At 37.8% G+C, this 25,444-nt stretch overlaps 1 protein-coding gene across 1 annotated transcript; it reads left to right on the top strand.

Annotated features, from left to right (window-relative positions):
- The first annotated feature begins 108 nt into the window (after positions 1 to 108).
- Positions 109 to 23,888, top strand: LOC140245437 (acyl-CoA dehydrogenase family member 11-like). Its single transcript, XM_072325017.1, has 19 exons — positions 109 to 237; positions 1,194 to 1,293; positions 3,838 to 3,963; positions 4,424 to 4,585; positions 5,347 to 5,523; positions 6,043 to 6,169; positions 8,981 to 9,132; positions 9,762 to 9,868; positions 11,673 to 11,826; positions 12,531 to 12,599; positions 13,270 to 13,408; positions 14,500 to 14,607; positions 15,497 to 15,595; positions 16,139 to 16,205; positions 16,584 to 16,669; positions 17,937 to 18,005; positions 18,398 to 18,552; positions 19,171 to 19,287; positions 21,479 to 23,888. Exons 1-19 carry the CDS (start codon positions 110 to 112, stop codon positions 21,695 to 21,697), a joined length of 2,361 nt encoding a protein of 786 aa, XP_072181118.1. The 5' UTR covers position 109; the 3' UTR covers positions 21,698 to 23,888.
- Positions 23,889 to 25,444: the final 1,556 nt, after the last annotated feature.

Raw genomic sequence — 25,444 nt, 5'->3', positions numbered from 1 at the left:
GCCGCCGCTTCGCCCGCCGGTAAGGTGCCGCTAGACTAGCTAGGCTACTCGGCTGAGCTCGAGCTCCGCCGATAACCGGACCGCGATTGCATTCAGCTCAGAAGCAATCATGGCAACAGACGCAAGCAAAGTTCGGAAGCAGCATCGCTTCGACGAAGACAGTCTCCATGAATATCTTAAGAAGAACGTGTCCAACTTTCCTGGAGGGCCATCAAAGCTCACAGTACTGCAATACCGGTAAAGCAGTTGTGAATAAGTTCTAGTATTTAGTAGTATTTCTAATATGACTCCTCGATCCTCTATCAGCTCTATGCTCTGCTGCGAGTCTGACGAGACCCACAGCAGCACAAGGTAGAGCATAGAGCCACACAACCTAATCCAGGTCAGTCAGGGAGGGAGAGCTGTAATGTAGAGGTCTAGCTGTTGTTGGTAGTCGGTCGTATAAAAGGTGCCTCCTTCTCTGGTCGTTGGACGCCGTAAAGCTGTACTCCTGAACGAACTTGAAGCGCTTTTACTACTAATACTAGTGTCAGAATTGTATGTGTACTGTGTGTACTAGTAGTAGATCTATATGCTTTGCCTCTTTCTTTTTTCTTTCTTTTTATTGGGGGGGGGGGATTGACCGACAAGTGTGTCTAATTCCGCGAAAAAATTCTCATTTATAATAATGACATTTGCTGGGTCAGTTTTTGTGAAAAACTGACCCAGCAAATGTCATTATTATAAACGATAAAGGAGAAGTTTTTTTTGCAGAATTAGACACACTTGTCTGTCAAAGGGGGGGGGGGGGGGGGGTGTTAATGCACTCAGCCATCATCAAAGCTCCATTGTAAACCATGATTGTATCCTGAGAAAATTTCAAACAATCCTGTACCTCTCGCGCTTGTTATTGTCATCATTATGATGATGATGATCATATGCCTGCCGTTATAACTTATTAAGGACCTATAATAATATTCATAAAAATATTTTGTATGTCATTTTATATTTTTATGATTTAAGGACTTCTCACAGCATAGCATCAATGTGATTATTAATGGAATTTACTTACCTTTGAGATTTGATTTCTTTTTAATGGTTGAATGAGGTTGTATGGGTACCGATACCTACACTACAGATTACATCAAATTTGTATTCTCAAGACTGCTTTACACCTGCCTGGTTATGTTGTCTTTTGACCTGTGTTTTTGTAGGTCTGGTCAGTCCAATCCAACTTTCTATCTAAACAAAGATGGAAGAGAACTTGTGATGAGGAAGAAACCACCAGGAAGACTTCTTAAAGGGGCTCATCAGGTAAAAATCTTGAGGATTTGTTCATAGAATTACAATGTTGGCGTTCTGTGTAGTTTTATTTCATAGAAATAGGGTTCCTGTAAAACTACTTGCCAGTAATAGATTACCTGTATAATTTTATTTTCTTGTCATCTGCAAATACCAACATAGCCTGTCACAAATGCTTATTGTTAAATAACAATAGGAATGACAGTTAATTATTTTTGTTTTTCAGAGAATGAATGATAGCAGTCAAACAAGTTCTGGTAAAATCAAATCTGTGGAACTGGAGTTATTTGCAGATTCCAACAGGAATAACAGGTGGCATTTCATGAAGCATTTTGTCAGATATTTTTTCTGACAATCTGTCACAAGCTACTGAAATCCTTGCATCTGACTGGCTGACAGAAAATTTTTCCAACAAGTTTGTCAGGTGAAACACTTCATGAAATGCCCCCCAAGAAAGTGTAATTCATATGGGGATAGAATATAGTACAAAGGCAGTTATCCATGTTTTTTCTTGGTTCATGTTGAGATTTTCTGACTTTGTTTCTAAATCATTACTGAGATTGGAGAAGGTGAAGAAATAAGCAGAAATGCAGGCAATAGCCAAGGGGATCATTAAATAATTTAGAGTCAAAATCCTTTTTTTTTTTCTTTAACTGCCTGAGATAAAGTTGCAATCGTAAAGGAGCTGATAGAGTCATTACATGGGAAGAATAACTTTATTAGAGTTGAAAACAAGTTCAAGTCCAATTTACTACAAATTAGGTATCTGTTCTTCACATCTGTCAATTCATTTCCCATTTATTTTCTCCAATTAGAAATGTATTCACAATGCATGACAAATGCAAAAGAAGACTTGTGTTCCTTGTTGCTTTTCTTGAGTTGAAGTGAATGACAAAGGTACTGTCAAGTTTATGTTTTGGTTTCCGTGAAGACAAACCTAAGTATGAAAAGTAATAGGCAAAAATTTCTGATGCTCCTTGGACATAAACCTCCTGCACATGCATCAGTTGCATTGCTTTAAGAAGAGTTTACAAATATTTGACCCTCATTTTAGTTTGGGATTGACTTCATACCCATACGGTACTCCACTTTATCTTTTGTAAGGTTTCAAAGTTTGGACATTTTAAGAGACAACAAGTTTTGCTTGGGAAAGTGTGTTGTATACGAATGATGCTAATTGTAAAAGGGATCAATTTATTCTTCATTTTGAGCTTTATCAACCACCAATGCTAGAAGTATATGTCATTTATTAATACCCAGGCGCGGCGTTAGGGTGCAATTAACTCGCCAAAAGCTTATGACCTCGAAGCCTCATTTGCAAAAAGTAGACAGCTTGTGTGCGTAAAACCGCTGGGGAAGTGTTGCAGGACAATCGCAATATCTCACCTCAAAGCCATCAAATGATTAAATCTATACAGCAAACTGAAGAAGAAACTATTCTCTAACTCGTAATGTTAGTTATTTGGAGTTTTATTGAGGATAAACGTGTGAAAATAATGTCGAAACTTAGCTTCCAAAACAGAAAATTTGGTCTGAAAACAAGTGTTATTTTCTCACATTTTCCTTCATTGCACAAAAATGAAACTTCGGTATATGACTTATGGTAGTATATCCATGCTGCTCTCCAAATATCTTTTCTGTATCATTTGGCGCACAGCTATGTCTGGAAAAAATCGAGATCACTGTCACTTGTGACCCACGTAAAATCCATGGCGTAAGGAATACGCAGTCCGATGTATTGGTTTTTGTGCTGCTTGAAACAGTTGAAGCACAAAGCAGGGTTCCTCTCTTGCCCACTCACCACCCTGCTGACCGAAAATCGACCTCTGTCGCATTGCGCCGAGCCTGACACCGCTGATTGGCTAAGCGTGCACTCACCAGTAGAAAACGCATGCACAGGAGGATGATCTAGTTGTGCATGTCCAGTATCTTCTCTTAAAGTTGGTTGTCTTTTTGCTCTTATTTTTACCTAACTACTAATTGCACAAACACGAGACTTCGCAGGTAGTGAGTCTGGTGTATACAGACTAGTAATATGTTGATCAAATGCATATTCATGCAGGCGCAGACTTGTGTCGGGAAAAAATCGTAACCCTTTCCCACAGTCGACTCAAGCAGAAAAATACACATATCTCGAAAGATACATCAGCGTTTTCGCCCAAAAATCATATGAAGGATGATATATTCATATTTGCTATATGTGTGAAGTTTCAACGGATTTGGTGGTAAAATAAGGGAGATTCGAGGAGGTGAACTTTTGAGATTTTTTGTCCTTCCCTCCGCACAGCGCTTCGATGACCGTTAAGAATTCAAAAGCTTTGGCCTCTTATCAGTGAGTTAATTGCACCGTAGCACCGGGGCTGTACCCATGATGTGATATATAGTCTGCTGCATTTCACAAACTGTATAACTTGTGTGTCCAGTATTAAGTAAACTTAAAGTGCTTCCTGAGGTGCAATTAAATGTATGCATTACCATGATGATAGATAGAAAGATTGCAAAAACTTTCACTGAACAATGAATTTTGCAAATGTTATGCTTTGCACCTTACCGCAGGTTGGCAGAGAATATCGTATACAGAGCGCCCTCTTTGGGGCAGGATTCCCTGTTCCTAAACCCTTGGCACACTGTGAAGATCCATCAGTCATTGGAACAGAGTTCTATGTCATGGAACATGTCAGGGTGAGTCACAGTTTGGGTTTGCTTCCCTGCAAGCTGGCCAGTCCTAGGAACCATTTTACAGTGTATCTGGCAGATTGATGCAATAGTCTTCTCATGTTCCCTCTTAGATCATTCATGATAAACATTCTGTTACAGTCTTCTGTGATGGGATGACCCCATTTTATGTTCTGTTTGTCTAACAGATTTTAATATTTAGATGATACTTGTACTTGGATTTGATTTCTTAATCATAGGAACATGAGCTATTCTTGATGCAGATCTTGTTCTCATTTTACTGATTTTTCTCTTGTGCTTAATTTTCTATGCAGTCTCCCTTTCTCTTCCTTGTAATGTTTCTCAACTTTTGAGAGCCTATTTCATTTTGTTAAATCTGATTGTTGCTGTTTTGCATTATTTTTCTCTTCTGTTCTGTGTCTAATCATTTTCTCAATGACCCTATCCGCTTCCCTTCATCCCGTAGGGGCGTATCTTCAGGGACCTCGCCCTGCTGGACCTTAGTCCAGATGAGAGGAGGGAGATTTACTTTGCAATGATCAAGACCTTAGCACACCTTCACTCCCTAGACTACAGCAAACTTGGTCTCCATGGTTACGGCAAGGTTGGGGGTTTCTGCAGGAGACAGGTAGGTCAGTGTTGCTAAGCAGTGACTGACTTGTTGTTGTAGATACAGGTTGTCTGTGTTGTAGACCAGAAATTTTGTAGATTCTCTATGCAGCCCAATGTGTATAATGATTCCTTGATACCAGGGTGGACAAGAATGATAGTTTTTCATGTGTATTAATTAATTTTTGTTTTCTGAACATGTTCTCATTTTCCATGTGGATAAGATGGAGCAGAACTTTCCTCTTCTTCTTCTTCTTTTTATCCATCATCATCATGTACATAATATATTAGATATGCAAGATCTTTTTCACAAAAGAGTTAACACTGCTTTCGTATGATCAATTCTGTGTAGAATCTTGTATTGCTATGGAGAGACATTCTCTTAAAATGCACAATAATGTAAATTATGAAACTTTTAAACTTCTCAGAAACTTACCAAGCAGGAAAAAAGAAGAAAATGCAATGAAATCTGTATATTCACGTAAAGAAACAAAGCACTGATCATGTCATTCAGTATCATCAGTCAAACCTGACAGAGCTGAATTAATATTCCTCTGAACTCAAAGTCTTTCGAGATGAAATTTTGATTGGTATCTCATTGGTGCATAGATTAAAAACTATCAGGGAATTAATACTCTAGAGGTTCTGTTGCTGGTACAAAAAACACCTTTGCTGTAGTCAGTCTGTTTAATCCCAGTTCTTGTAAGTTACCATGGTAATAAGTCTGGGATGTAAGAGGGTCCAGGTCCCGTTTTTATCAGCTGTGAATATCTCATCCAGGTCAACACTTGGACAAGGCAGTTTCAAGGTGCAGTCAAGATAGCCTCCTTACCAGAAGTTCCATCGGCTACAGAGCTGTTTGAATGGCTTCCAAACAACATTCCAAAAGCTGAGGAGAAGTGTACCATTGTGCATGGAGACTATCGGTTGGAGAATATGATCTTCCACCCAACGAAGGTAGTGAGACAATGATAATGGTGATCTATTTCCTTAAATTGTCATAGCTGTAAATAGTTTCATATATAGAAAAAATATGCTGATACCACAAACTCTTCTTGGCTTGGTTTTGTTTCTTTTGGCTCACATGAAAGATTATGTAATTTTTACTTCACACTCCTTTTACTTTTGATGTCATGTCAAACACGGGCCTAATGCAACCTACTTTTTGTGTGGCAACTTTTGGATAACTTTTTTTTTTTATCACCTTGATTTACTGAAACATTACAAGAGATCTGACCAGCACACAATGTGTGAGAAATACCTTGCCATTATTGTTACTCACAAAATTCCAAATTGCTCAAGGAACTGAAATTCTTGCTCATAAAACTTACTAATGACTTTACTGAATACTGCACACTGTCACATTCTGTGGTGAAACTTATTCCCTGCTCATTAAACACACTGATAAAACTCCAGTATCCAGAAGAACAAAGCTATTGCCAATAAATGAAAAATGTGCACACTACTTTCACACAGCCTGAGGTGATAGCAGTATTGGACTGGGAGCTATCTACACTAGGAGACCCACTGACCGACCTGGCCTATAATTGTTCACCCTACTACTGGCCTTCTGACTACGAGGGCGGTGTTGGGAATCCTCTTGGTGAGTGACAACATAAAACAGTGATGCAGGAGTTGTGGCATTAATTGACACGGTACATCTAGTTGCCTGGAGGAATAGAATCAATTCTTTGTACCACTGTATACGCTGTTATTTTCGTGTACAGATATTTTCGCGAATGACGAGGCCATAGACATTTTTGCGAGATGTTTTCGCGAATTGATGGCGACACTTATGTTAATGCACTATTAACAGATGGATGGAGACATTTTTGCGTGTTGTTAAGTTCGCGATCCAACTTTGATTCGTGAAATTCGCGAAAATTAAACCCTCACGAAAATAACAGCTTATACAGTACTACCTTTGTTGTCCTAGAATGATATCACACTTCACCTTATCCTTATCAATTCTGCAGAATGAATGTGAATATTGCTTTATGAGGAAACCTGTTTTAAGTTAAAGGTTGGTTAAAAAACAAAAGCACAGACTGATGATGAAGTGGATGAACTGGAGCAAGTTGTAGGGTAGTCATAACTATTTCAATATTGCTAAGTTTTCTAACACAACATCCGTTGGGCTCCTTTAAAGGACAAGTTCACCTTCATAGACATGTGGGTTGAGTGAATGCAGCGATATTAGTAGAACACATCAGTGAGAGTTTGAGCAAAATCGGACAATCCGTTAAAAAGTTATGAATTTTTGAAGTTTCTGCTCAGTCACGGCTGGATGAAAAGACTACTATAGCTTGTGATGTCACATGAGTACAACGATATAAAGAAAGAATAAGGAAAATTCAGCATATTTCCATTTTTCTCGCATAACAAAAGAACACTCGACTTCTCTCTTTCAGAAGGCAGGGGGAATAATATTACCCTTAACATACGTCAGTAGCAAGTCAAAGAACTGTGCACTTTATTAAAAAAGTAAAGTTTACGTGTGAAATTCTCTTTTTATTTTCCTTATATGTGACCCGCTACAACAAAAAGGTCCTAAAGTCGCGAACGGTCGAAGCCGTGAAAATCGAGTTTGAAGTTCAGAGCATTAAGATTGGTTAAAACTTACGATTTTCTGATTTTGATATATTATTGGAGTCTAACATGTCTTCTATCATCTGTCGAAATTTTGAAGCAAAATGATCAAAGGAAAGACCAAAAAATAGCGTTTTTCTAAGCCATGTTTTTTGGCGTTTCAACGAAGCAGAAACTGGTTCGAAAATTTGGATTGAGCGCCACAGATAGGTTCCGCCCCTAACAACGACCAGAGTGATCTCATTGGTCAGTTTGCTGCTTGCTGCTAACCGAAGCATGAAGCTCGCACACTGCCCAGTCGACTGGTGTACGTGCGGGCGGGGTGCGCTATGCTCAGCTGCTTCTCACATCCTGGTCACTGATTGGTTGGTGAGGAGACCGCCGATGCTGATGTGCTTGAATGAACTCTTCGGGGGTTGCTAGGGCTTACCTTCTATTGTCCAGAGGTGAAAACTGACTTGCGTGTCCTTTGATCGAGATTGCGTCGAAAGGAAGACTTTTAGGGCGCTTTTCTCGAAACAGTGATTTTCCAGACGTCTCGACATGCTCTCTTTTAAACATTGATATCTCCGCAGCCGATTATTTTTATTAAATGTGTTATATATCAATCTAAAGCAGAAAGATTAGGGAATTATATCGTGCAATTTTCAAATAATCGACCTCGCCCGACTTTAGGATCATTTTGTTGTAGCGGGTCACATATAGTTGTACGCATGTGACATCATACACTGTAGTAGTCTTCTCTTCCAGCAGTGACTGCGCAGATACTTAAAATTTTCGTAACTTTTGAACAGACTGTCCAATTTTCCTCAAACTTTCACTGATGTGTTCTACTAATATTGCTGCATTCTCTCAATCCTTATGTATATGAAGGTGGACTTGTCCTTTAACTTACTCATCTCCATCATATGATGATGTAATGTATCTTGCATTGCATTTCTCAATTTTTATTGCACACATACACCTTTCTGAAAATGTTTGAAAGATATTCCCCTGTTTTACTCTAATTATTTTAGTGTATCACCCCTTCAAAGCCAATACATCATATTCAAAATAATGTTAAGTTATTATGATACAAGATTATCATTCAACTCGTGAAATCTTTCAAATATTTACATACCAGTACTTTGCCTTTCCTGAAGGCAATCATATCCTTCACTTTTGATTCTTTCTTCAAATTTGCCTTCATTCTCCTGTTTGTTTCTATGTTCTTTGTCCTCTTTGTGTTTCTTACTGTTTTCAGAATGCCACATTGTGCTAATTTTTAAACTTGGCTGCTTCCAATAATTTTCCTTTTTCGATACAATGACAGAAATCTTTGAGATTAGAAGGTGACCAGAATGACTGGGGAACTTCATTTCTTTGTTTACAAACTGCTTTGAACAGACAGATAGAAACATTGAGATAGTTAGATGCAGTTGTAGATAGGTAGGTAGGTAGATAGAAAGATAGATAGATAGGTAGATGGGTAGAGAGAAAGATAGATAGATTCAAGTAATTAAATAGAAAGATACATGGATAGGTAGAAATATCGATAGATAGATAGATAGATAGATAGATAGATAGATAAGTGTAGATAGATAGATAGATAGATACTGTAGATAGAGTTTGATTCTCTCTAAAGTTATCCAGTGTGCAGCATAGGTTATGGGTAATATGCATATTCAGCGGACAGTCTTTTTCAGGCTAACAACAATTTCAAATACATACTTATGACATAGATATGCTTTTGTGTAAGGTGCAAGTGAAAGTATTTCTGGATTCACCTCTTAGAGACTTGATACTTAACAAGACTTTTACTTATATTCTTTTCTTGCATCCTTAGCTGGTGGTAGTGACATCAATACTGTGCCAGGTATCCCCAACAGAGAAGAATACATGAGGGTCTACTGCAGTCACACAGGGGAACCATTCCCTGTGCGGGACTGGGAATTCTATTTAGCTCTCTCTTACTTCAGAGCATCGTCAATATGTGAGGTAAAGTGTTGTCAAAGGAAGCTATTGATAACAGACAGTGTGTCAAAGAGTCTATTCAGTTTTTCTGCATACTTTGATCTCCTAATTCTCAAATTTATGTGTTGTTTGAAGGTTGTTTCAAATTTATCCTCATGTAATCAGTTCTTCCTGAGCCTTCATAGTTATGATGTCAAATTCTTTTTTTTCTAATACATCATGTTTTTATGTTGCAACTTCATTGCATTGCTTTAGTTTTAATTCCTATCTGTTTTAGAGCGCATACTACAAACAACTTGTTTAACCCATTGAGGACGGTTTGATTTTACTGCAACACGCATTTTCCATAGACGCTTGCCTGAGTATACTCGAGACTCGTCCTCAACGGGTTAAAAAAGGAATTATATATACATGTTAAAAGTGAATTGTATAACCAAACCAAAAGCTGCTCTTCACAGCTGTTGATATGAGTGAGTTTATTTGAAAGGGATCTAAGTGGAAATAGTGGTAAATTGTTTGCGAGAAATGACATTGACTTTGCCTTACCTTTGGTGTACATGTGAAGTGTGCCCTAAGTCAGATAAAAAGTGACCTTTGAACTGTTCAGTGAGCCTTGTGCACACATGACCTTTGGTCTGTCTGTTTACATACAGGGTGTCTATGCCAGGTCTAGGCTGGGTAATGCAAGCTCAGAGTCTGCTTCAGGACTACAGGATGTAGCGAGACTTCTTTCTGATGTCGCATTGCATGTAGGAAAAGGGTAAGTTGAAATACGACGTGACTCTTGTTAGCACCTTGTTATATAACATTCCAGGATGTATGCTGTGATTCCATACACTATGTGTAGCTTCTCTTTCTCTATACTTAAAGAATAGTGAATCAACATCATTGTGCATAAGATAAGTAAGTGTTATGTATGTGAAATTGAAGGCTATGGATAGCTTGTTGTACTAGGCAGAGTAATCACAGTTCAGAGATTAGTATGATTATTGACACGAAGCCTGCTAGATAAACTTGATATCATTGATTAAACCACAAGTCTGTAAGATATTCCAAACTAGGCTAGTAGGATGCCACACTATGGGTTACAGATGCAGAGAAAAGTGTACAACTTCAAACAGCATTCAATGTAGTGACCAGCAATGACAAATGATTGAGGCAATTTCTCAGAAATACTATACGGAATTGATTATTTTGGTGTTCATATAACTCATGTTTTTTTCATAGCAATTTTATGTCACCACAGTGTTATGATTATGACTTCCTCACAGAAATGCATACAATTTAGGTTACATATATCTACCGAATACGCTAAATATTTCGTGAGGTTTTTATTTTTGCAGAATTAAAGACACATGAAAATATGGACTCTGATCCCGATGTGAATGTGACGTACGCATGTACACTTCTCCATGCAGTACAGGACTCAACGATTGCGAATTTAACCACTCGTAAAATTGTCGGGTATTCCTGATTCGCGAAAATTTAGACTCACGAAATATATGATGTATACAGTATTTGATAGAAAACACAAAGGGTATGTACATGGATTATGTTTACACAATGAAGCAAATCAATAAATGAAATATTGACTCTTCTTCTGTTAAGGTATTGTGGATAGTTTCCCAATTGGAGCCCATTCAGAATTGTCCCAAACATATATACTTGGACTATACTTGAACAGATGACAATATCGAAAGAAGTGTTTGATGGTGAATCGCATTGACATTCACATTCTCGTGGGACAGTGTTAAATGTTGTCAAGTCGATTTTGATAGGGTAATATAAAAAGTATGTAATGTATGGATCAGCAACTAGTAACTGGTCCAACATCAAGGAGCCTTCAATAGGACAGTCTTGCAAATATTGAACACTACTAGGCAAATAAGTCAATAAGCTTGATCACAATGTCTACAAATTGAAAAAAAAATCCCTTTGTCATTATGAATGTAATGATCCTGTATTTATTTGAAAAGTAGTATGTATTTACTGAGTGTAAGCTATGAATGTAAGTGTGCTGCAAGTAGTTTTTATTAATTTCTATTAATCAACCAGGACTGTTATATGGAAGGAACAAATGTGACCCTGCACCACAAAACAAACAAAAAATCACCAGACTTCTTTGACCTTGATTTTTGACCTATATTGTACATTTTGCTACAAAATGCTACTTCCGGCGGGGACATAAATTACGCACCGCGTAATTTCTACTTTTCCTTGTCTTTTCAAAAGTTATTAGAGTTGAAAGTGAAGAGTGTGCAGAGGATTTTCAAGAAATGAAAAGTGGCCTCTAAAAACCTGATTCCACTTTTCTACCAAAAAAGGGGTTGTAGAAAAACTGCTGAAAGCCCACTTTCCCATTCAGTTTATATCAAACTACAGAATACTGTAGAAGAAGAATAGCTCTTTCAGAAAATATTGAAAACTCAAAATTGACTTAGTTGACCCATTTCACCTTTCTTGTGTCCTCACGTAAAATCAAGGGGTGCGAATTTTTGTTTGTTTTGTGATGCACGGTCACAAATCATGATTTCATTTCTATGTCATTCTGATTCTGTGGCTAGAATGCAGTCAAAGAAACTACAAACAAGACAAGTGAATTCCCTCAGTGAGAATAGCCCACCATTCTTAGCCATGGAACCAATGTCAGAGAGAGGCAAGGAGATTCTACAGAAGGTCAAAGACTTCATGAAGAATGAAGTCTTGCCTGCAGAACCAGTAAGTTGCAAACACTCAATATGGACTTAGCTGTCAATAAAAGCCTGTTAGGTGGTTTGTCTATACATAAAATATCAAGCCCCTTTGAGACTCCAATATTGTTATCAAAATAGAACATTCCTATTAATCATGCTGCATAACCTTCCAAAAATTTTCTGTGAACATGGAGCATGATTTAACATTCATGTTTCAGTTCCCTGATGAGAATCCATTATGTGAATATATGAAGGCATATAATATACCATTTGTTATGTAGTCAAGAAGCAAAGAAAGTTGCTAGGAAGACTTTCTCAAAGTGTCTTTTGCATTCCACAGTGACTGATGACAAAGTAGCATTTGTTTTTATAGCTCTCCTTCTCTTTTCATGATGAGCCATTGTATTGTACTGTCTCACCATTTATTTTATTGTGCATTATCAATACACTATGCATTATATATCTTCCCTATCTCACATACAGTGCCTGTGAGTACTGTTGGTAATGATGTTGATTGTTCAAGGTTTTAATTTATCAGGACCAAAAGAGTTTGTACCTTAAAAGTATGTTAGTTAAGATTTTGTGACGGTAGAATATTGATTCAGTTCACTATCAGATTTGTATGAACCTTTGACATGGATGATTATTTATTATATACTCAAGCAAACTTTATTGTATAGTTTGACATGAATTAGTATCAGGATTTTATTGATTTCCAACTCTTTCTAGATATTCATGAAGCATGTGCAGACTGCAGAGAACCCATGGACTATCCCACCAATTATGGAAGAACTGAAAGTGAGTTGAACCAAGATATGAAGTTAGTCAGAATATAAGATACAGTTGAACCTCTCGTATCCGGACAAGTCGGGACCGGGGCTCATCCGGATAAGGGATTTGGCCGGATACGGGAGACTCAATGCTTTATACATATGTACATATACATACACATGTACTGATGTAGCCCATTGTAGTACCACATGTAGTAATGTGTATACTGCAAACTTTTCATTGTTACACTCAGTAACAGACCCAAAAATAGAGGTGTATGTTAATGTTGGAAGTAATATGTAATTCATGTGTGTTTGTGTAGGAGTTCTCAAGGAGTTGGGAATCCCCCTTTCCTCCCGTAATTATTTAAAAAAAATCACGGCGAGATTGCGTCCGTATAATAGAGAGATCCGGATAAAGGGAGGCCGGATAAGAGAGGTTCAACTGTACACATATTCATATGATGACTTTTCTCACAACATGCTTTCTCATTAAACCTCTTGATTTTAGTGAAATGATGTATTTATACTGAGTTTTTTTGCACCGTTTGCTGGAGACAATAAATTTTTAGATTAATAAAAAAAATCTGTTTTCATTCAAATCCAGTATTATGTTGTTCATAATATGTTGTAGTGATATACCAGACACCAAATGACAGTGCTAACATCTCTTCCCACACCTAACCTGACTTGATTAGGCCAAAGCCAAGGCGGCTGGTCTGTGGAACCTGTTCTTGCCGAGTGAATCTGGTCTAACCCAGCTGGAATATGCCTACATGGCTGAAGAAATGGGACGATCCCCCATTGGTCCAGAGCCTTTCAACTGTGCAGCCCCAGGTACCCCAACTCAGCTAAACTCCTGCCTTCTTTGTTCTAATTAGTGTTTGGAATGTTTGCTTATCTTGTCCTCCTTGCATCCAATATATTCCCTGTTCTCTTTTCATCGCTGACATTGGCTGTTGAAAAAGAGATTGATTGTAATATTACAATTTCAAGTTTCATATCTACACTTTTGCCATTTCCAACTTTGCCATCAGTCTATTCAATAAAATCCCCACCTAATATTCTTAAAGAAAATAATTTTAGTTATCCCCAAGAAGTAGGTTGGATTTCAGCTCACATGATTGAATGCACATCATTACAAATCAGAGTATGTGATAATTTGTACCTTTCTGGCACTGAAGAGCTCTCTTTCAAGTTTACAATTTATATCTGATAAGAAGCATAGTACTGTATACGGCGAATATTTTGCGAAGTTTTTATTTGTGCGAATTTCGCGAGTCAGGTGCTATTCGTGAAATTAAATATTAATTCTGATCCTGATGTGAATGTGACGTATGCATGTAGACTTCTCCGTTTAGTACAGGACTCCACAATCGCAAATTTAACCACTCGCGAAATCGTTGGGAAGTCTTGATTCGCAAAAAAAGCTGCTGAAAACTTCTTATCCAATAGTAGCGAGCCAATGGAGTAAAATGGAGTCAAAAGGGGCGTGAGCTTTCGGTCTAGCAGAATCTTCATCAGAGCAAAATCGCCTCTGATGAAGATTCTGCTAGGATCGAAACCTCAGGCCCCTTTTGATTTGTGAAATACATGGCGTATGTAGTAGATGATTTAATATTTGTAGGACTGTGTACAGATGGTGATGCTGTAGAATACTGTAGGCGTGCAGAGAAAACTAAAAGGGTGTTGCAAGAAAGTCAAGTTGTAATCAATGGTAAATATCTATTGCAAATTTGCAGTTAATTGCAGGATTTGTGATTGATTTGGGGGAGTTGCAATTGATTGCAATTTTCTTGCAACACCCCTTAGTGATCTTAACACACATCACCCAGCAAGGAGAGACAATGCATGTGATCTGTAATAATACCTGATTGAATGTAAGCCCGTGTTTTGACTCCCCTGCTCCCTTATCGTGTTTTCTTCAGACACTGGCAACATGGAGGTCCTCCATCTCTTTGGGACTCCAGAGCAGAAGGAGAAATGGCTCCGCCCACTGCTGGAAGGCCGCATCAGGTCCTGTTACTGCATGACAGGTGGAGTGAAGTCAATCCAATTAATTATGATCTTACCGGATTGTCAGAGGGGAATTACCTTACTGCCACATTTGTAATTCTGAGTGTCATTGCTAGGGAGATAAACTTTTTATCAGTTTACTCATCATTGATATTGGTATATTACAGTACTAATGTCACAATGGAGATCACATAATACTTATATGTATTGTGGAGAAGAAGCTCTGACCTAATCCATATCAAATAGGAGTGCATCATCTTTTAAGGAGATTTTACCCATGGTCTTAAGTGATTTTAAAGCAAGAGGGAATATCTAATAAAGATAAAATCATTTGGATTTTCATGGTCTTTGCATCCTGCGATCTTATATGTCTGTTTCCTTGAATCAGGAAATGTGACCTTTTTCCAGATGATGGAGGATTATAAGGCTTGTTTGCGTAAAGTCAGTGTACACCACTGAATACATGGCACTCACACCTGAGAACGATAAAATGACAACCACACACACCCATGCATACAAAGCATTTAGAAGGACCTCTTAGACACAACATTCCATGCTTGTTTTAAAGTAAATTGCTTTTGATATCTCAGTTCTGTCATTACTTTACAAGTTCAGTGTCCTGTATGTCAGCAGAGATATATTTTGATTTTCCCAAATTATCTGAATGAACATCAGTATGCCCTACCTGGTGCTTCTTTTCAATCCAATATGTTATGATTTCCTTTCTTGAGGTCTCTATGTGGGAAAAAAATCTACTAATATCTATCAACTAATACATCAGACTCCACTGAATTGTTGAAGTGACTTTGATTTTTAAATGATATTGTGGATCGATCAGCAGCAGCACTGAATGAATCATAACCATTATTTCTAACCCAATCCAAATCTCTCTTGTATGATCATTTGTAGAACCTGATGTAGCATCAAGTGATGCGACCAACATGCAGTGTACCTTCACAAGAGATGGGGATGAATACGTCATCAATGGCAAGAAATGGTGGAGCAGCGGTAAGTCTGTTAAATCATTGCTACGTAAACTGGTTATGCATCAGTGCTGCTTAAACCAGTGTAGCACTTTCAAACATTGATACACTTGTTAATTAGCATGGAATGAGAATACTATTCTATTGAATTTTATGTATATATTGTATGTAAAAGACATGTGCTTTGAGCTATTCATTTAAATGATACGAGTGTACAATGTTTACTATCTCTATGTGTAACTCTCTTGATATTTTAAATGTGAATTGGGATACCAGTAAATATTAAGTACTAATAAAATTTGTAAGACAGCATCAGTCACTGTAGTATTAAATTTTTGTGATACATGTCAGTAACTAATTTCCAGTGTAGATATTAGTCGCACCTTCCGAATCTTTCATCTTCCCACAAAATGTCTATCAAAAAATGAAATATGAAGGAATGAATGTTTAGTCATACAGATCATATGACCTAGTCATATGTCATGAACTAATCACTGCAAGTCAAATGTCACTCCCTCTTTACATGATAATCTCATGTGTATTTTATTCATTTCTCTTTAACCTTTAGGTGCTGGAGACCCAAGACTAGCAGTAGCCATTGTTATGGGCAGAACTGGGGGAGAAAACGATCCAATGTAAGAACTCTTATCTTTTAATTTTACTTCTTCTGTAATTGTTTTTCTTACCTGCATTAGAGGACAGTAATAAGCAGAATTCTGCATTCTTGGATCCCTGCACAAGTGTCGTGAAACTCTTTGAAAATATGCAACATAAATAATGCTCTGTCATAAAAATTGTATGTGGAAGTACAAGTGTAGTTGCAGTTCTCTGAAACTGTTACCAGAATAATTTAAGAATTACATTTTATGCTGCTAATGAAAGTAAATGATATGTTTCATTAATATATATCATAGTGGTATAAATCAGTTCTTTTATCTTGCTCTTTTGGCATTGTTCATTCCATTAGAAATGAAAGTCCTAATGAACTCTGTACTTTAATCTCATCCATGCAGCCACAAACAGCACAGTATGATCATAGTTCCGACGAACTCACCAGGCTTTAGGAAAGTGCGCCCTCTATCTGTCTTTGGCAATGTGGGTAGGTGCTGATTTTTGCTATCTTTACCTGCCTCACACCTGAGGATACCAAAGTATCTTCTTGTAGATACATATGTGACCCGCTACAACAAAAGGATCCTAAAGTCGCTGACGGCTGAGCCGAGAAAATCAAGTTTGAAGTTGCATTATCAAAATTGGTCAAAACAATCGGATTTCTGTTTTTGGCATAATTTTGTAGTGTAATGTTTTGTCTATCATCTGCCGAAATTTTGAAGTTAAATGATTAAAGGAAAGGCAAGAAATCTGCATTTTTCTGGGCCATGATTTTTTGACTTCCAACGTAACAGAAACGTGTCCGAAGATTTGGATTTAGCGCCGCAGCTAGACTCCGCCCCTAGCAACTAGGGAGTGATCTTATTGGTCAGTGCGTGGCATCCTGATTACTAATTGGTCATGCGTAGACCGCTGGCGCTAAGCTTGAATGAATATCGCAGAGGTCGCTAGGAGCATGCTTTCTATTGTCAAGTGGTGAAAACTGTCTCGCCTCCCCTTGATCATGATAGCGTGGGAAGGAAAACTTTGAAGGCGTTTTTCTCGAAACTCTGATTTTCTTAACCACTTGACATGCGCTAATAAAATCATAGATATCTCCACAACCCAGTGCTTTTATGAGTTGTGCTATATATGGTATTAAAGTAGAAGAGTAAGGGAATAATGTCATGCCATTTTCAAAAAATTGTCCTACCCCGACTTTCGGAACCTTCTGTTGTAGCGGGTCACATAGTATACATCCATAGTATGTTCATATCTTTAACTGATGAACCCGAGATTAATAGGAAATACATGTATATTACAAGTCAGAGTAATCTCATATTTTAATGCCAATCTCAACTTGAAATGTTTTGTTTTGGGCATTACTGAATGCTATGCCAAACTAAGGATATCTTAGGAAGCAAAATTAAAGAAGCTGGAACAAAAAATATTGTATGCTGCCAAATGTTTTAGTTTCTGTTAATCATTAAAGTTCATACTACTATTGATTCTTTGTCCGTGCATCCTTCCCAGCTAAGTATCTTTTCTGCTCACCTACAAATAGCCATTCATCAAAAATATTTCAGAAAATGTAAGCATGTAGTGTTTTACTATTTTGTTATGTTTGGGTTTACAAGCATGGGTTTTCCATTTCTGGTAATAAATATTTAAGACTTCTTCAATATAATGCTTCCATCCTATTGAGTTGTACCTGTCTATGGCTAAGACTGCCAGGTGTGTTAAAGTCTACCGCTGTCCTTTCTTCACTGTTACAGATGCTCCTCATGGACACTTTGAAGTGGAGTTCAAAAATGTGAGAGTTCCTGCATCAAACATGATTCTTGGTAAGACCCATATCACCTGAAATTTTTCATTTTATTTTATCTCTGGTAGTGTACAGTGTATGTCTTGTATAATGGCTGGACAAGGTTTTCAGTCATAACATTTTGTGATGTGGCATTGCCATTTGTTTGTTGTACTGAAGTGTTGTGTGTCATTAATTCAGGTTAATCCTGGTATATATCGATAGTATGCTTATCAAAAGACGTTACATGGATTTACAAACACCATCATGAACAAAATTCTGTCTTTAAACTTGTTCCCTATTAGATGTCATCTTCTTCATCTTGTGATCTTTCAGTCAATACTGCATAAAACTTACTTTCCTTAGCAATAATGTAAAAATGTAAACCTGTCTGAATTGTCAGTGAGAAGTTTTTTTCTTTTCTTGATGCAGGTGAAGGTCGAGGGTTTGAAATCGCTCAGGGCAGACTTGGACCAGGAAGAATCCACCACTGTATGAGGCTCCTTGGATTGGCAGAACGTTCTCTTGAGATGCTGTGTCAACGAGCTGAGCAGAGGGTGGCTTTTGGCAGAAAACTCAACAGAATGGTGAGTCAGCAGTGTGGAAGTCATCCCATGACATTCTAGTTCTATCAACATATTAACCCGTTGAGGACGGACTGATTTTGCTTCAACACGCATTGCCCATAGACCGCTGCCCGAGTATACTCGGGACTCGTCCTCAACGAGTTAAGGGAGTTTATTTCATTTTAAGTCTTGATATGATAGCATGTACCAGATACATTTTCTTTTTTATTCTTACTCTCTGTAAATAAGATTGTATGCTTGATTGAAAGTAAGATCTTGTTCATTCACTGTAACCATATAAGAGAGAACCTCTGTATTAAACTATACTCTCTATGCAAAACAAATTCCTTTCATTCGTATATACCAAATACTCTGGCTGTGAATAGCTTATATATATTTTATCCATATTGGTTAGCATCTGACCATATTTGACTGTCATATCTTTGCTGTAGTGTCAGTAAATATTCAACTGCTGCAAATGCAAGTGAATGTTAGGTAGTATGGTATGAGTAAAGTAAGAATAAAATTCAGTTCCAAGCCATGACAGTTTAGCCCTACATGAAATACATGTATGTATTGTCAAGTGAGGATACAAATGTTGACTCTCTGGACTCTGGTCGTAATGTTTTGTGTGACCAGCAAGTGATCCAGCACCAGGTAGCAGAGAGTCGGATCGAGCTGGACATGGCCAGACTGCTCGTGCTCAAGGCGGCCCACATGCATGACAAGTTTGGCTCCAGGAGAGCCAGGAAGGAGGTGAGGAGAATACTTTGTCTCCCCTGAACCAAGCCCCACCCACCCAGGGCATGGCTTCCCTGAGATGTAGAAACCCTAACTGTATCTGACATCTGAACTGGTATCTGTTCGTGACTCTTTGTCTCATAGGATGACAGTCATAGTTTTAATTTAGTTTTATGTAGAAGATTTACTTTCCAAAAGTCACATCTTTCACATTACGTGTGCATAGCTCCATTTTATGAGCCTTAAGTCTTATCTGTCACAAGGCATTTGTGATGATCAGCAGAAAGTGGCGGAAAAATGCAAATCATATTTTGTCCCACACCAGATGACCAATTTTTCTTGAGGTTACAACCAAGCACCTGGTAGTAAAGAAATTGCTACTTTCTGTCAGATTTGCAAGCACAAATTCACAGCATTGCGCTGGCTATTGTTATCAAGCGGGACCTTCTTTTTGACACATGAGTAGGATACTGTGAGCGGATAAAGAAAAAAATATATTTCACTTAAGTGTGGAAGGGAAACTTGATATTGTTTAATTTGTTGCTAATGGGTCCATAAATACGCAGAATACTTTTCCAGATGCTACACCAAATCCGTCTCTTTCTTTACCAGTTATCCCATTCTCATAGTATTCCAGTTCAATTCCTTTTTGTCCCCGCCGAAGGAGTTCGAGCAGGGGACTATGAAACGGGCTCCGTACGTGTGTGTGTCCGTCCGTGTGTCCGTCCATCCGTCCGTCCGTGTGTCCGTCCGTCCGTCCGTCCGTGTGTCCGTCCGTGTGTGCGTCCGTGTGTGATCAAAATCTTCAATTTGCTACTTCTCTGTCATTTATGAGCCAATTTTGATTCTGTTTGCTTTATATGATAGTACTACATGGGAGCTTTGAAACTTCTACACAGAATTTCAGTCGTGACCTTTGACCTTGACCTTTGACCTATATTGTACATTTTGCTACAAAATGCTACTCCTTCGCCATTTCTAACCTGATTTCGATTCCGTTTGCTTTATATGATGGCACTAGGTGAGGGCTTCAAAACCTCTACACAGAATTTTGACCTTTGACTTCTTTGACCTTTGACCTTGATTTTTGACTGGTATTGTACATTTTGCTACAAAATGCTACTCCTTCGCCATTTCTAACCCGATTTCGATTCCGTTTGCTTTATGTGATGGCACTAGGTGAGGGCTTCAAAACTTCTACACAGAATTTTGACCTTTGACTTCTTTGACCTTTGACCTTGATTTTTTGACCTATATTGTACATTTTGCTACAAAATGCTACTCCTTCGCAATTTCTAACCCGATTTCGATTCCGTTTGCTTTATATGATGGCACTAGGTGAGGGCTTCAACACTTCTACACAGAATTTTGACCTTTGACTTCTTTGACCTTTGACCTTGATTTTTTGACCTGTATTGTACATTTTGCTACAAAATGCTACTCCTTCGCCATTTCTAACCCGATTTCGATTCCGTTTGCTTTATGTGACGGCACTAGGTGAGGGCTTCAACACTTCTACACAGAATTTTGACCTTTGACTTCTTTGACCTTTGACCTTGATTTTTTGACCCTATTGTACACTTTGCTACAAAATGCTACTCCTTCGCCATTTCTAACCCGATTTCGATTCCGTTTGCTTTATGTGATGGCACTAGGTGAGGGCTTCAACACTTCTACACAGAATTTTGACTTTTGACTTCTTTGACCTTTGACCTTGATTTTTTGACCTGTATTGTACACTTTGCTACAAAATGCTACTCCTTCGCCATTTCTTACCCGGTTTCAATTCTGTTTGATTTATGTGATGGCACTAGGTGAGGGCTTCAAAACTTCTACACAGAATTTTGACCTTTGACCTTCATTTTTGACCTACATTTTGTTGTACATGTTGCTACAAAATACTACTCCTTCGCCATTTCTAACCTGATTTCGATTCCGTTTGCTTTATGTGATGGCACTAGGTGAGCGCTTCAAAACTTCTACACAGAATTTTGACCTTTGACTTCTTTGACCTTTGACCTTGATTTTTGACCTATATTGTACATTTTGCTACAAAATGCTACTTCCGGCGGGGACATATATTACGCACCGCGTAATTTCTACTTTTCCTTGTTTTAAAAGACAAATATTCCTCATAATCATGTCACAACGTCAGTAAACACTAGCGTACTTCATAGAAATGCATTCCTTACCCTCGTTACTCCAGATTGCGATGATCAAGATTGTGGTGCCACGCATGGCTTGTGGTGTCATAGACCGTGCCATCCAGGTTCATGGCGGTGGTGGAGTAAGTAATGACTTTCCCCTGGCTGGGTTCTATGCCTGGGCTCGTTCCCTCAGACTGGCCGATGGTCCTGATGAAGTCCACTTGTCAGTTGTAGCCAGACTGGAGCTGAAGGAGCAGTTTAATAAGTCTATGCTGTAATCACAACTTCCTCATACCTCTACCAAGGATGTGATCTCTGTCGTCTGCTTGGTTCTAATTTGATCAATCTGTCTGCTCCAAACTGTTATGTCTTCCATTGGAACTGTTGTAATCACCTGTTTTCTTCTTTTTGCTTCAACTCTTGTTTTTTTTTAACTCTTCTAACTGTAAGAAAGCTTTGCTGTAACAAAGTAAAGACATACCAGGCCAAATGTATCAAAGGTGCACTTTGAAGATTAATGGCAATGTTTCAAAGACTTCAATATTGCAATCAAAATAATTTTCACAGTTATCGTGAAACCATATACTTTCACACTAAAAGTAAATAAATCAGATCATAAAGTTGTCATATTAACAAGCAGTCTTCGTTAGATGTGCCAAGAAATGCATATTATTAAACTTTATTGATTTGTATACTTGACTACTTGTTGAAGAAGCTGTTTTTGTAATTGTGCATTTATAGATTCATGTTTAACATTTTTATATCTGCCTGTTGGAAATAATATTTCACCCGCACCACTCAGTATCACTTGGTGCCTCAGATGTAATTCAGTCTTGTTAAGAGAAATATGGTTAGTCACCACTTATTGATGTGCTGAACAGATATTGCATACTTTTATAACTTATTTCAATGTGTTAAAAAGCAGCATTCCAAGTATTTTCATCCTCCATGAGTTTTAAAGGAAGTTTACCTCATTAGTGATTATCAGGAATGGATATACCTTTGTCTCACATACTTATGCAACCTGTAAGTACCACTGCCCTAATTCTGTGGACTTAACCTTTCTGATGTGAAACCACAAAGCCTATTTTAAGTCGCCTTATGTTTGATAGTTGTGAATTATTGCAAGCTAAGATAGATCTTTGTTAGTCTAATATGCTAATCTTCCATACTGCATTGAAAGGTGATATTTTGTACTTTGCTAGACCTGTGAGATGTGCAAGGTCAGAAAGCTGAAGTCTAGTGATGAAGACTTAAGAATCCAGGCTTTGACTGAAATGAGTTTATCAGCTCATTGCCAGCAGAGAGCATCGTGTTGATTGAATATTTAAACTGTATCAACTCATATCATGTAGATCTCCCAACCATACTGAATTTGGTGGAAAATTCTGAATTTTGACCATTCCCAGCTCTTGTTTCAACGGAAGTTTCCTATTTTTCTAGATAATTTTACTGCACACTCCTATGGGAACAGTGTTACTGCTCTATCTTTCCTACTTTTGAGCCAAATCATCCCTATTTTTTAGTCAGAAAGGTTGGGAGGTCTGCATGTGTACTACAGACAAAGCAATGTGAGTGTATGTGATATATTTGTTTATGTGAAGGTGATTGCAGCACATTCTATAACAGTTATATCAAATATTTATGCAATGTATGAATAAGTCAAGCAATTATGTTACATTAATCATGCAGCAAGACATTCCAGTTATATCAAGTGCCAGTCTGTTAGCTGTATGTTTAACAACCTACATCCTATATGGTCGCAGTGCGTGATTACTTTCATGGATTGTTAACTTTCTTTTGTATGTTAAGGCTGTTATTCTGTACGTCATTGGATATACACATATTGATATAAAATTATGTAAATATACTTTCAGTATTCAAATTCATGATTTTTTTTTGGACTATTTACGTCGATGTAGGGCAATTTGTCAATCAGTTGCAAATACTTTCAGTAATTAAAATTCCGAGCATATAACTACAGACAAAAAAAAAATAAATTATATATTATTTTTTTTTTTGCTAGTTTGTTCGTGATTGTGTAACTGTAATTGCTGAGTGTGTCTTTTATTATCTAAGATGTATTAGCATGTTATTCTGTCTTTTCTGTTGTCTTTTCCTTGTGTCTCTTGTTTAATCCAGGAGGCAACCTAGGCCCTTTATGTCACATTGTTTATTCATATGATATAGAATGTTGAACGACATACTGCACAACTAAAAGAAAGATACAGCTTGTGCGAACAAAACATTAAAGAGCAGTTCAGACATCAATAGATCAGCTGTGAAGGAAAGGTCAGTTTTTAATCACACCTGTTTAAAATCGTTGAATGGAGTAATAGTGTGACATCATAGCCATCCATTGCCATGGAAACTGGTTGTATACAACCTCATGTAGCCTTAATAAACACAATGGCCCGAATTCACGAAGGTGGTACAAATGAAACCATGGTTTAAACCAAGGACAAAAACCATGGAATGCCAAGTGTCGCATGGGATATTTCGCTACGAAATCAGTCATTTCGTCGATGAAATGATTATTTTGTAAAGAAATGACAACATTTTGTAACTAAATGAACATTTAGTTAACATTTCGTTAACGAAACAGTCAGTTTGTCGACGAAATGACCAATTTCGTAACGAAATGTTCCGTTTGACACTTGGCGCTCCATGGTTTTTGTCCATGGTTTAGACCATGGTTTCGTTTGTACCACCTTCGTGAATTCGGGCCAATGGTTGTCAACCATCCTTGACCAAAAGACTGACATCATCACTTTGGTTCTCTATTGTCATTTGTTTGTGATTTCTCATAAGGCATGCATTATTAAAATAGATAAGCATTACTTGTTTGCAGTGGTGCAAATGGGTTACTCCAGACCTGTTGCATACACACTTTTTCAAGTGAATACAAGATCTAAAAGTCAATAGAAATTTGTACAGAAGATGCATGATACAGATACCTTTTATTCAGAATCATGTTTGATCAGTACTATTATTGATTTCATTTGAATAAATTAGAAAATAAATCAATGAACACTTTGAGTTTCATCTATATTCATATGACAAAGTGCTGTGTTTGCCTATTTGTGTGAGATGATGTATATGCCATGTCATTTCGGATAACTTATTTTCAGAGGTCTGATATTATGATTAAAAGAGGGGGAGAGAAATGCCGCCCATCCTCTCACCACCACCATTTCTAGAACCAAGGCACATTTATTACAGAACAGGTGTTCGTGCACACTGTGTAAGACATTTCTAATCTTTGAAGCTTGTAAATCACATACACCTGTACAAGGAATTCAACAGTCATTTATACGAGTCCTTCTGTTATGACCTGTAAGTGAATCAGGTTCACAATACTCGTCTCTCTTTCCTTCTGCAGTATTAATCACCTTATGATTAACAGTGACTCAAAATTCAATCAGCTGGGCATGAACTTAAAGGGCATGTTGTATGACAGAAAGATGAAAAGACTCAGACTTCACAACAACTGTGATTAAACCAAATTAATCGGTTCAATATTGTCCTATAAAAAGCGTGTTCATTACTGACCGAGTTTCAGTTCTTCGTGTGTACATATTGACTGGAAACATGACGTAAATGAGCAAACTGATTACACAGTGAACGTTAACATTGGGACAGGTTGTTCCTCTTTCTGAGTGTCGTCTGTCGGAGATTCATGTTCCAATAATCATAATTAAAATCAGGAGCCAGATACTTATGAAGAATTGTGTGTAACTTGCCTTGTCAAGCTCAGAATCAAGGAGGTTGCGAACAAACGATCAACTGGCCTTTGATTTATGGCGTCATTTTGTTCGCACGACATGGTAGAGACGCGTCATTTTATTTGCTCATCACTTTCGTGACGTCAGAAGCGGGCTAGCACAGCCACTCATAACTTCTCATCGAGGATCATTGCACTCTTGGAGCAGTAAAGTTCTCTGTAGGAAGAGCGTTCTGTTTACGACCGTCTGATGAGCAAGGCCGGTGGGGGCGGCTTACTCATGTTTGATGTATTCAATAAC

The sequence above is a fragment of the Diadema setosum genome, chromosome 22 (genome assembly GCF_964275005.1).
Source record: "Diadema setosum chromosome 22, eeDiaSeto1, whole genome shotgun sequence".
Classification (NCBI taxonomy): Eukaryota; Metazoa; Echinodermata; class Echinoidea; order Diadematoida; family Diadematidae; genus Diadema; species Diadema setosum.
The sequence above is the reverse complement of the archived record's forward strand: the minus strand, read 5'-3'. Positions and strand labels throughout refer to the sequence as shown.